The sequence below is a fragment of the Panulirus ornatus genome, chromosome 28 (assembly GCF_036320965.1).
Source record: "Panulirus ornatus isolate Po-2019 chromosome 28, ASM3632096v1, whole genome shotgun sequence".
In the NCBI taxonomy this organism is placed as follows: domain Eukaryota; kingdom Metazoa; phylum Arthropoda; class Malacostraca; order Decapoda; family Palinuridae; genus Panulirus; species Panulirus ornatus.
This window is the reverse complement of record NC_092251.1, coordinates 18,282,735-18,295,823: the sequence shown is the minus strand read 5'-3', so window position 1 is coordinate 18,295,823 and position 13,089 is coordinate 18,282,735. Positions and strand designations below refer to the sequence as shown.

The window sequence follows — 13,089 nt, the reverse complement described above, 5'->3', positions numbered from 1 at the left end:
GGAGTTAGTGGTGAGGAAGGGTGTGGTGGTCAGGGAAGGAGGGAGTGCTGGTCGTGAGGGAAGGTGTGGCAGCCAGGAAGGGAAGGAAGGACTGCTGGTGTTGAGGGAGGACGGTGGACTTGTGTAAGAGCGAGCAGGTTAGGGCCCGGAAGGCCCGAATCTGCTATCAAGGAGACAGCAGTCCAGTCTTGGTGAGAAGGGAAGCCGTGGTAGATTACATAATGCTCTCTCATGGTTTGGGTGGAATGAAACACTTATGATTCGTATCACATTACTGTATGATTACAGTTTGTAGACTGGAACATTTCGACCATAAATACAGGCGGTGTGGAAGTGATGGCTGGTACAGCGTAACATGTTGGAGAGACGGAGGCCTCGTGAAGCAGAGCCTGGGTTGGGTGGGGGCCGGACGCCTGGCGGAGTATGGTGGGTACGCCGTTACCCAAGTAGTTCTAGTGAGGGAGGATGACCTGCTTCTTGGCTGCCTTGAGCCTGGGTTGGGCAGGCCGCTGGGGCGTGGTGGCGGGGGCCGACACCTGGCGGGGAAGGTTCACGTTGCCCAGGTAGTTATAGCATTGCTTGGTGGCCTCCTGCGTGTCAGAGTAATGCTTGACCGGCTCCACCACGTAGCGGTCCAGGAAGGCCTGGTGGCTCAGCAGGATGGGCAGGGCTGTGGAGACCTGGCCCTTCTTCAGTTTGTCCAGGGCGTCCTTGAAGAGGGTCAGCTGTTGCTCTAGTTCTTGTAAAAGCTTGGTGTACTGCTGCTGGTTACCGCACATGTTGCATTTGTTGCGGCTGCTGGTGGAGTAACAGCAAGGCCTCTGGCAGGAGGGGGCCGGACACCTGAAGATGAGGCTCTCCCCTGTGTGGTGTGGGTACAGCGGCCATGACAGCCTGCACGCCTCACAACAACACTTAAACTTATACTGGTTAAGTAGAACTTCTTGTCGTTCATTGACAGTACTTACGTTGAAGTGGAAGCCATAGTTATCAAAGACCTCACTTCCTTTAGGGATGGACCTTATTGCTCTCAAGATACACTTGTCGCCAACGCTGTAGCGCGTGGTGTTGGCCACGCAGGAGTGGTTGGTGAGGGAGACCGTCGTGTACAGAGCCCCACCAACCTCCAGCATCTTGGCTGCCACCAGACCCTCAGGACCAACTTTAAACTCACTAATCTCGTAAGCGTTGGAGGAAGAACCCTGCAGGTGCCTCAACACCAGACTGGCCACGAACAGCAAGTCTTCCTGGTCAACATCGCTCCCGCCAAAATAACCACATGTCTTGAGGCAGTGTGTCAGATAGACTGCAGTAATAGTGCGTTTGAAGAGGTCACCAAAGGTCCTCTTAGTGGAGTTGGTGACTAGGTGAAGGACGGTCTTATAGTCACGTGGAGAGTACTTGCCTTGCCAGGCGAGGGGAGTCCCTTCCGGCTTTCCCTCGGTCAAGTCTTCGGGCGGTAGGTCCTGGCCTGCGCCCTGAGCAGCCTCGTCCTCAACTAACTTGTCGATCTGTTGTCGCCACTTCTGCAGTGCTGGCCACGTCACCGTCGTCAACACTCTGACAAACAGGAAACAATGTCAGTATCATTATCCCTCCCTCCACTGCTCTAGCAGAGGTCACGCGTCTTGGGCTACGTTACTACAAGCTGATTATGATGGAATTATGAATCAGAGAATAGACAATGCTTGAGAATGAGATGTTCATCTCCCAAAATACTAAGACATATTCAGCTTTACGTGTTTAGTATATAGATATAAACAAAAATTTTCGCAATGTCCTTTATTATCTATATGCATGATACATTTGCTATTAATGTTGGCGTTCAAATACCCTAAATAGGCTGGAGAAAGAATTTTACCGTCGTATTCCCTACGTGTCGTAGAAGGCGACAAAAGGGGGCAGGAGCGGGGGGGTAGAAACCGCCTCCTTCTTGAATTTCAATTCCTAAAAGGGGAAACAGAGGGAGTCAAGCGGGGAGTGCTCATCCACTTCCAAGACTCAGACTGAGGTGCCTGAATGTGTGTGGATGTAACTAAGATGGGAAGAGAGAAGAGATAGGTAGCATGTTTGAGGAAAGAACCCTGGATGTTCTGGACCTGAGTGAAAGGGTAAAGGGGAAGAATTGTGTGGAAACGTCTCAGGAGTAAAGGCAGGAGTTGGTGAGAGGACAAGAGCTAAGGCACTACTCCTTAAGCAGAAGTTGTAGGAGTATGTGAAAGTGTGTGAGGTAGTGAATTCTAAACTGTTGTGGGTAACAAAGTGGATAGCGATAGATGGGTGATTATTGGCGCTTAAGCACCTGGTCATGAGAAGAAAGATCATGGGAGGCAAGTTTCTTGGGAGCAACTGAGTGAGTGTGTCAGCACCTTTGATGCACGTGACCGGGTATTAGTGATGGGTGATTTAAATGCGAAAGTCAGTAATGTGGCAGTGAAGGGTGTAATTGGTGTACATGGGGTATTCAGTTTTGTGAATTGAAATGATGAAAAGCTTGTGGGTTTGTGTGCTGAAAAAAGGCTGGTAATTGGTAATACCTGGTTTAAAAAGTGTGATAAACAAGTATACGTATGAGTAGGAGAAATGGTCAAAGGGCATTACTGGATTACGTGTTAATTGATATGAGTGTAATAGAGAGACTTTTAGATGTTAATGTGCTGAAAGGGGCAGCTAGAGGGATGTCTGATCACTATCTTGTGGAGGCGAAGGTGAGGATTTGAAGAGATTTCCAAAACGGAAATGAAATGAGGGGAGTGGGTGAGGAATGGGATGTATTTAGGGAAGCAATGATGACATGATCAAAAGATGCGTATAGCATGAGAAAGGTGGGAGGTGGGCCGATTTGAAAAGGTTGTGAGAGGTGGGATGAAGAAGTAGAGGCGTTTGGACGATACTTACAAGAATGGATGCAAATGACAGGGAGATATATAAGAGAAATCGGCAGGAAGTCAAGAGAAAGATGCAAGGGTTGAAAAAGAGGGCAAAGGAGAGTTGGAGAGACAGAGTATCATTAACCTCTAGGGATGATAAAAAAAATTATTTGGAGGGAGGTAAATAACGTGCGGAAGACAAGAGAACAAATGGGAACATCGGTGAAGGGGGCAAATGGGGAAGTGATAACAGGAAGTGATGAAGTGAGGAGTTGGAGTATTTTGAAGGTCTGTTGAATGTGTCTGATGATAGAGTGGCAGATGTATGGTGTTTCGGTCTGGGTGATGTGCGAAGTCAGAGGGTCAGAGAGAATGGTTTGCTTAAGAGAGATGTAGTGCAAGTCTTGCGGATGATGACATGCGGCATGGCGGCGGGTTTGGATAGTGTTGCAGTGGAATTCATTAAGAAAGGGTGAGTATTTGTTGTTGATTGGCTGGTAAGGATATTCAGTGTATGCATGGATCATGGTGAAGTGCCTGAGAAATGGTGGAATGCATGTACTGTGCCATTGTACAAAGGCAAAGGGGATAAAGGTTAGCGTTCAAACTACACAGGCATAAGTTTGCTGAGCATTACTGGAAAATTATTGGGAGGGTATTGATTAAGAGGGTGAAGACATGGACAGAGCATCAGACTGGGGTAAAACAGCGAGGTTTCAGAAGTGGTAGAGGATGTGTGTATCAGGTGTTTGCTTTAAAGAATGTGTGAGAAATATTTAGAAAAAAAGATGGATTTCTATAGGACATTCAAAGACTTGGAGAAAGCATATGATAGGGTTGATAGAGACGCTTTGTGGAAGGTCTTATGAGTATATGGTGTGGGAGGCAAGTTGCTAGAAGCAGTGGAAAGTTTTTATCAAGGATTTAAGGCATGTGTACGAGTAGGAATAGAGGAAAGTGATTGGTTCCCAGTAAATGCCGTTTTGCGGCTGGGCTGCGTGATGTTTCCACGGATGTTTAATTTGTTTATGGATGGGGGTGTTAGGGAGGTGAATGCAAGAGTATTGGAGAAAGGGGCAATTATGCAGGCTGTTGTGGATGAGAGGGATTGGAAAGTGAGTCAGTTGTTCGCTGATGATACAGCGCTGGTGGCTGATTCGGGTGAGAAACTGCAGAAGTTGATGACTGAATTTGGCAAAGAGTAAAGAGTGTGAAACAAGAAAGCTGAGAGTAAATAAGAATGAGCAAGGTTATTAGGTTAAGTAGGGTTGAGGGACAAGTCAACTGGGAGGTACGTTTGAATGGAGAAAAACTGGAGGAAAAGAAGTGTTTCAGATATCTGGGAGTAGGTTTAGCAGCGGTTGGAACCATGGAAGCGGAAGTGAGTCAAAGGGTGGGGGAGGGGGCGAACAGTTCTGGGAGGGTTGAAGAATGTGTGGAAGGCCAGAACGTTATCTAAGAGAGCAAAAATGGGTATGTTTGAGGGAATTGTGGTTCCAACAATGTTATATGGTTGCGAAGCGTGGGCTATAGATAAGGTTGTGCGGAGGAGGGTGGATTTGTTGGAAATGAGATGTTTGAGGACAATATGTGGTGTAAGGTGGTTTGACCGAGTAAGTAATGAAAGGGTAAGAGAGATGTGTGGTAATAAAAAGAGTGTGGTTGAGAGAACAGAAGAGGGTGTACTGAAATGGTCACATGGAGAGAATGAGTAAGGAAAGATTGACAAAGAGGATATATGGTCAGAGATGGAGGGAACGAGGAGAAGTGGAAGACCAAACCAGGAGGGGGAAGGATGAAGTGAAAAAGATTTTGAGCGATCAGGACCAGAAAATGCAGGAAGGTGAAAGGCGTGCAAGGAATAGAGTGAACTGGAACGATGGGGTATACCGGGGTCAACGTGCTGTCAATGGATTGAACCAGGGCATGTAAAGCGTCTGGGGTAAACCAAGGAAAGTTTTGTTTGACCTGGATGTGGAAAGGGAGGTGTGGTTTCGGTGCATTACACATGGCAGCTAGAGATTGAGTGTGAACGAATGTGGCCTTATTTGTCTTTTCCTTGCGCTACCTCGCGCTCGCGAGCGTGGGTGGGGGGTGGGGGTGGGGGATGGGGGATGGGGGGTACTGTTTCATGTGTGGTGGGGTGGCGATGGAAATGGATGAAGGCAGCAAGCATGAATATGTATATGTCTCAGTATGTATATCTATATATACGTTGAAATGTATAAGTATGTATAAGTGCGTGTGTGGGCGTTTATCTATATGCATGTGTATGTGGGTGGGTTGGGCTATTCGTCTGTTTCCTTGCGCTACCTCGCTGACGCGGGAGACAGCGACTGAGTATAATAATGAAAAGAATAATATATATATATATATATATATATATATATATATATATATATATATATATATATATATATATATATATATATATATATATATATATATATATATATCCCTGGGGATAGGGGAGAAAGAATACTTCCCACGTATTCCCTGCGTGTCGTAGAAGGCGACTAAAAGAGGAGGGAGCGGGTGGCTGGAAATCCTCCCCTTTCTTGTTTTTTTTTTAATTCATAAAAGAAGGAACAGAGAAGGGGGTCAGGTGAGTATATTCCCTCTAAGGCCCAGTTCTCTGTTAACGCTACCTAGCTAACGCGGGAAATGGCAAATAGTATGAAAAAGAAAAAAAAAAAAAAAGAAATATATATATATATATATATATATATATATATATAATATATATATATATGAAGTCTGTTGTGGATGAGAGAGCTTGGGAAGTGAGTCAGTTGTTGTTCGCTGATGATACAGCGCTGGTGGCTGATTCATGTGAGAAACTGCAGAAGCTGGTGACGGAGTTTGGTAAAGTGTGTGAAAGAAGAAAGTTAAGAGTAAATGTGAAAAAGAGCAAGGTTATTAGGTACAGTAGGGTTGAGGGTCAAGTCAATTGGGAGGTAAGTTTGAATGGAGAAAAACTGGAGGAAGTAAAGTGTTTTAGATATCTGGGAGTGGATCTGGCAGCGGATGGAACCATGGAAGCGGAAGTGGATCATAGGGTGGGGGAGGGGGCGAAAATTCTGGGAGCCTTGAAGAATGTGTGGAAGTCGAGAACATTATCTCGGAAAGCAAAAATGGGTATGTTTGAAGGAATAGTGGTTCCAACAATGTTGTATGGTTGCGAGGCGTGGGCTATGGATAGAGTTGTGCGCAGGAGGGTGGATGAGCTGGAAATGAGATGTTTGAGGACAATGTGTGGTGTGAGGTGGTTTGATCGAGTAAGTAATGTAAGGGTAAGAGAGATGTGTGGAAATAAAAAGAGCGTGGTTGAGAGAGCAGAAGAGGGTGTTTTGAAATGGTTTGGGCACATGGAGAGAATGAGTGAGGAAAGATTGACCAAGAGGATATATGTGTCGGAGGTGGAGGGAACGAGGAGAAGTGGGAGACCAAATTGGAGGTGGAAAGAAGGAGTGAAAAAGATTTTGAGTGATCGGGGCCTGAACATGCAGGAGGGTGAAGGGCGGGCAAGGAATAGAGTGAATTGGATCGATGTGGTATACCGGAATTCACGTGCTGTCAGTGGATTGAATCAGGGCATGTGAAGCGTCTGGGGTAAACCATGGAGAGCTGTGTGGGGCCTGGATGTGGAAAGGGAGCTGTGGTTTCGGGCATTATTACATAACAGCTAGAGACCGAGTGTGAATGAATGAGGCCTTTGTTGTCCTTTCCTAGCGCTACCCCGCACACATGAGGGGGGAGGGGGATGGTATTCCATGTGTGGCGAGGTGGCGATGGGAATGAATAAAGGCAGACAGTGTGAATTGTGTGCATGGGTATATATGTATGTGTCTGTGTGTGTATATATATGTGTACATTGAGATGTATAGGTATGTATATTTGCGTGTGTGGACGTGTGCGTATATACATGTGTATGGGGATGGGTTGGGCCATTTCTTTCGTCTGTTTCCTTGCGCTACCTCGCAAACGCGGGAGACAGCGACACAGCAGAATAAATATAAATAATATATATATATATATATATATATATATATATATATATATATATATATATATATATATATATATTTCATACTATTCGCCATTTCCCGCGTTAGCGAGGTAGCGTTAAGAATAGAGGACTGGACCTTTGATGAAATATCCTCACCTGACCCCCTTCTCTGTTCCTTCTTTTGGAAATTTGAAAAAAAAAAAAAAACCAGAGGGGAGGATTTCCAGCCCTCCGCTCCCTCCCCTTTTAGTCGCCTTCTACGACACGCAGGGAATACGTGGGAAGTATTCTTTCTCCCCTATCCCCAGGGATAAGTATATATATATATATATATATATATATTATATATATATATATATATATATATATATATATATATATATATATATATATATATATATATATATATATATATATTGAGTGTAGAATGGCAAAAAGTGAGAGCAAATGACGTGAGGGGAGTGGGGGAGGAACGGGATGTATTCAGGGAAGCTTGTGCAAAAGATGCATGTGGTATGAGAAAGGTAAGAGGTGGGCAGATTACAAAGGGTAGTGAGTGGTGGGATGACGAAGTAAGTAGTGAAAGAGAAAAGAGAGGTGTTTGGACGATATTTGCAAGGAAGTAGTGCAAATGACTGGGAGAGATATAAAGGAAAGCGACATGAGATCAAGAGGAAGGTGCAAGAGCTGAAAAGAGAGGGCAAATGAGAGTTGGGGTAAGAGAGTTTCATTAAATTTTAGGGAGAATAAAAAGATCTTTTGGAAGGAGGTAAATAAAGTACGTAAGACAAGAGAACAAATAGGAACATTGGTGAAGGGAGCAAGTGGGGAACTGATAAGAGGTAGTGAAGAAGCAAGGTTTGAAGGTTTGTTGAATGTTTTTGATGATAGAGTGGTAGATATATGATGTTTTGGTCGGGTGGTGTACGAAGTGAGAGGTTCTGGGAGAATGATTTGGTGTACAGAGAAGAAGTAATGAAAGCATTTCGGAAGATGAAATCTGGCAAGGCGGCGGGTTTGGATGGTGTTGCAGTGGAATTTATTAAGAAAGTGGGTGACTGTGTTGTTGAGGATATTCAATATTGGTTGGTGAGGATATTCAATGTATGTATGGACCATGGTGAACTGCCTGTGGATTGGCAGAATGCATGCATACTGCCATTGTACAAAAGCAGAGAGGATAAAGGTGAGTGTTCAAACTACAGAGGCATAAGTTTATTGAGTATTCCTGGGAAATCATATGGGAGGGTATTAATTGAGAGGGTGAAGGCATGTACAGAACATCAGATTGGGGGAGAACAGTGGGGTTTTCAAAGCGATAGAGGATGTGTGGATCAGGTGTTTGCCTTGAAGAATGTATGTGAGAAATACTTAGAAAAATATATGGATTTGTATGTAGCATTTATGGATCTGGAGAAGGCATATGATAGGGTTGACAGAGATGCTTTGTGGAAGGTTTTAAGAGTATGTGGTGTGGGAGGAAAGTTGCTCGAAGCAGTGAAAAGTTTTTACCAAGGATGTAAGGCATATGTATGACTAGGAAGAGAGGAGAGTGATTGGTTCCCAGTGAATGTCGGTCTGCGGTAGGGGTGTGTGATGTCCCCATTGTAGTTTAATTTGTTTATGGATAGGGTAGTTAGGGAGATAAATGCAAGAGTTTTGGAGAGAGGGTCGAGTATGCAGTCTGTTGTGGATGAGAGAGCCTGGGAAGTGATTCAGTTGTTCGCCCATGATACAGCTTTAGTGGCTGATTTGTGCGAGAAACTGAAGAGGATGGTGACCGAGTTTGGAAAAGTGCGTGAAAGGAGAAGGTTGAGAGTAAATGTGAATAAGAGCAAGGTTATTAGGTTCAGTAGGGTTGACGGACAAGTTAATTGGGATTTAATTTTGAATAGAGTAAAATTAGAGGAATTGAAGTGTTTTAGATATCTGGGAGTGGACTTAGCAGCGGATGGATCCAAGGAAGCGGAAGTGAGTCTCAGGGTGGGGTGGGGAGGAGGGGGGGATTGAAGGTTCTGGGAGCGATGAAGAATGCGTGGAAGGAAAGAACATTATCACGGAGAGCAAAAATGGGTATATTTGAAGAAATAGTAATTCCAACAATGTTATATCTTTGCGAGGCATGGGGTATAGATAGGGTTGCACGGAGGAGGGTGGATGTGTTGGAAATGAAATGTTTGAGGACAATCTGTGGTGTGAGGTGGTTTGATCGAGTAAGTAATGTAAGGGTAAGAGAGATGTGTGGAAATAAAAAGAGTATGGTGAAGGTGATGCTTGCAAGGAATAGAGCGGGTTGGAACGACGTGGTATCCCGAGGTCGAAGTGCTGTCAGTGGACTGAACCAGGGTATGTGCAGCGTTTAGGGTTAACCATGGAAATGTCTAAGGGGCCTGGATGTGGACAGGGAGCTGTGGTTTCGGTTCATTACACATGACAGCTAAAGACTGGGTGTGAACGAATGTGGCCTTTTTGTCTGCATTCCTGGCGATGCCTCGCTGAAGCAGGGGATAGCGATGCTGTTTCCCTGTGGGGCGGGGTAGCGACGGAAATGGATGAGGGCAAGCAAGAATGAATATGTACATGTGTATGTATGTAATGTCTGCGTATGTACAAGTATATATATGTATATGTTGATATGTATATGTATGTATATGTGCGTATGTGGGCGTTTATGTGTATATATGTGCATATGAGTGGATGGGCCATTCTTCGATTGTTTCCTAACGCTACCTCGCTTGTACTAACATGAAGTGCAGTATGGAGGCTGGAGTGGATGGGATTGCAATGGGATTGCAACTGAAGTTCTTAAGAGGATGTGTGGATCATGTGTTTGCTACGAAGACAGTACAACATGTAACAAATAACCAGAGAAATAAAAGGGTCTGTAAGTGACATTGATGTATCTGGAGAAAGAGTATGATAACGTTGATAGAGATGCCTTATAGAACGTGCTATGGACATATGGTGTGGGAGGAAAGTTACCAAAAGCAGTGAGTTTCTATCAAGAGTAAGGCGTGTTTAAGAGGAAGAGAGAAAGTTGAGTGCTTCCAGGTGGAATGTGGGTCGCTGGCGCGGGGATATGATGTCACTCTGGCTGTTTAACTTGTTCATAAATGGGTAGGTGAGGGAGGTAAATACGAGGGTCGTAGAGATAGGGGCTCGTCTGCAGCCTGTTGGGGGATAAGGGCGGCAGACTCAGGCAAGAAACTGTCGAAGTTGAATTCTGAGTTCGGGAGGATACGGTGGAAAGGAGGAAGTTGAGAGATGTGTATAAAAGGAAGGTCATGAACATTAGAAGTTGAGGAGAGTATGAGTTTGAATGAAAAGAACCTGAAGCGAATGGAACACTTTAGATACCTGGGAGGGAGTGGACATGGCAGCGAAAGGAACCATAGGAGCTTAACAAAGCCATAGGAGAGAGAGGGGACTAAGGTCCTCGGTGCACTGAGTAGTGTTTGGAAAGAGAAGTCACTGTAGCTGGGGTCAACGAATGGGTATGTTGGATGGTGCAGTAGTTTCGAGGGTGCTGTCTGGAGGCGAGGCATGGCACATAAAGAAGGTTCCAGGGTGAAGTGGTGGGTATCAGATCGTTGAGGACAATAAGGCATATGAGGAGGGTTGGCCAAGTAAGAAATCATAGGGTAAGAAAGAAATACTTTAGTAACATGAGCAGGTAGGAGAAAACTGAGGAACTTGTGATGAAATGGTCTAAACAGTGCCACACAGAGCTGACCAAGGGGCTACGTAGAGGTGTTGGGACACGAAGGAACAAGAAAAATGGCACACCAAGATGGACATGGAAGGCTGGAGTGAAAGAAGCGTTGAAGGATCGGGCCTGAATATGAAGGATGATGCAAGGCGTGCATGGGATAGACAGAATGGAGCGATGTGGTATACAGGGGACGACTTGTTGTCAGTGGGCTGAGCCAGGCCAAATGAAGCGGTCACTCTATCCTGGTCCCGGCCCACTCTATCCTAGTCCCGGGCATTCTACTGATCCTGGCCACTCTACCCTGGTCCCGGGCCACCCTACCCTGGTCCCGGGCCACTCTACCCTGGTCCCGGCCACTCTACCCTGGTCCCGGCCACTCTACCCTGGTTCCGGCCACTCTACCCTGGTCCCTGGCCATTCTACCTTGGTCCCTGGCCACTCTACCTTGGTCCCTGGCCATTCTACCCTTGGTCCCAGCCACTCTACCCTGGTCCCTGGCTATTCTACCTTGGTCCCGGGCCACTCCCCGCCACCAACCTGTAGGAGAGGAGAGCCATCTTGCCGATGTCGGGGTTAATGAGGTGGTTGAGGACCCTGCACTCTGCCTTGTGGAGACCCGTCCATGAGGCCACCTGGCACGCCTCACTGCAGTACGACACCTGTGGGGAGGAAGAGACACGTGTATCCCCCTCCAACATGCGCGCCACGCACCCCGTCTGTAGCAGGGAGGGCACACAAGTTGCCATGGAGTCTCCGTGGAGGGAACACACGCATAGAAACCTGTGTTGTCACGTATGTGGCTTCCCATCAGGGGAATCTCTGTGCTTGCGTGTGCTTGCGTCATGGTCCGGGCTGGACAAGCAAACGTTATAAAGTTAACCCAACATTTTGGTTCTGACCAACACCCAAGCTGTACACAACACCGCCCGAGATCATGTACAGTCCTACATCATAGACAATTGACCCAGTACTAGAACTGATCATGTTACAGCAGAGGTGTGTCATCATGCTCCAGCAGGGTTATCATGCTCCAGCAGGGTTGTGTCATCATGCTCCAGCAGGGTTGTGTCATCATGCTCCAGCAGAGGTGTGTCATCATGCTCCAGCAGGGTTGTCATCATGCTTCAGCAGAGATATTTCATCATGCTTCAGCAGAGGTGTGTCATCATGTCCAGTAAGGATGTTGTCATCATGCTCCGGCAAGAGTATGTCATCATGCTCCATAGGGGTATGTCATCACGCTCCAGCAGGGTATGTTATCATACTCCACCAGTGATATGTTATCATACTCCAGCAGGGGTACGTTATCATGCTCCAATAGGGGTGTGTCATACTCCAGCAGGGGTATGTTATCATGCTCCAGTAGGGATGCGTCATCATGTTCCAACAGGGTATGTCATCATGCTCCAGCAGGGGAAAGTTATGATGCTCCAGCAGGGTTATGTTATCATGCTCCACCAGAGATATGTTATCATGCTCCAGCAGGGGTGTGTTATCATACTCCAGCAGGGGTAAATTATCATGCTCCAGCAGGGGGGCGCTATCATGCTCCACCAGGGATATGCTATGCTCTACTAGGAGCGTGTCATGCTTCTGCTGGGGATGTTATCATGATCCAGCAGGAGTGTGTTATCATGCTCCACTCGGAGTGTGTCATGCTCCAGCAGGGTTGTCATCATGCTTCAATAGAGGTATGTCATCATACTCCACCAGGGGTTTTATCATGCTCTAGCAGAAGTGTGTCATCATGCGCCACCAAGAATGTGTTATCATGCTCCAGCAGGGGTGTATCATGCTTCTGCAGGGGTGTGTCATCATGCTCCAGCAGGGTTGTCATCATGCTTCAATAGAGGTATGTCATCATACTCCACCAGGGGTTTTATCATGCTCTAGCAGAAGTGTGTCATCATGCGCCACCAAGAATGTGTTATCATGCTCCTGCAGGGGTGTATCATGCTTTTGCAGGGGTGTGTCATCATGCTCCAGCAGGGTTGTCATCATGCTTCAGCAGAGGTGTGTCATCATGCTTCAGCAAGGTTGTCATCATGCATCATCAGAGGTGTCATCATGCTCCAGCAGGGGTGTCATTATGCTCCAGCAGGGGTGTCATCATGCTCTTCATGCTTCAGCAGGGGTGTGTCATTATGCTTCTGTAGGGGTGTGTCATTATGCTTCTGTAGGGGTGTGTCATTATGCTTCTGTAGGGGTGTGTCATTATGCTTCTGTAGGGGTGTGTCATCATGCTCCAGCAGGGGTGTCATCAAGCTTCAGCAGAGGTGAGCCATCATGCTACAGCAAAGGGTGTCATTATGCTCCAGCAGGGGTGTCATTATGCTCCAGCAGGGGTGTCATCATGCTCTTCATGCTTCAGCAGGGGTGTGTCATTATGCTTCTGTAGGGGTGTGTCATTATGCTTCTGTAGGGGTGTGTCATCATGCTTCAGCAGGGGTGTGTCATAATGCTTCAGCAAGGATGTTTCATCAAGCTAAGGCCGGGGT

General features: G+C 46.3%; 1 protein-coding gene across 1 annotated transcript in view; it reads right to left on the bottom strand.

Annotated features, from left to right (window-relative positions):
- Positions 1–260: 260 nt before the first annotated feature.
- The window catches only part of LOC139757876 (SET and MYND domain-containing protein 4-like), a 35,991-nt gene continuing 23,162 nt past the window's right edge, over positions 261–13,089 (bottom strand). Inside the window, exons 5-6 of the mRNA XM_071678794.1 lie at positions 11,129–11,250; positions 261–1,560 (exon numbers count right to left, since the gene is read on the bottom strand). Coding sequence (XP_071534895.1) covers positions 453–1,560; positions 11,129–11,250 — 1,230 coding nt within the window. The 3' untranslated portion in view covers positions 261–452. The remainder of the gene's footprint in view (positions 1,561–11,128; positions 11,251–13,089) is intronic.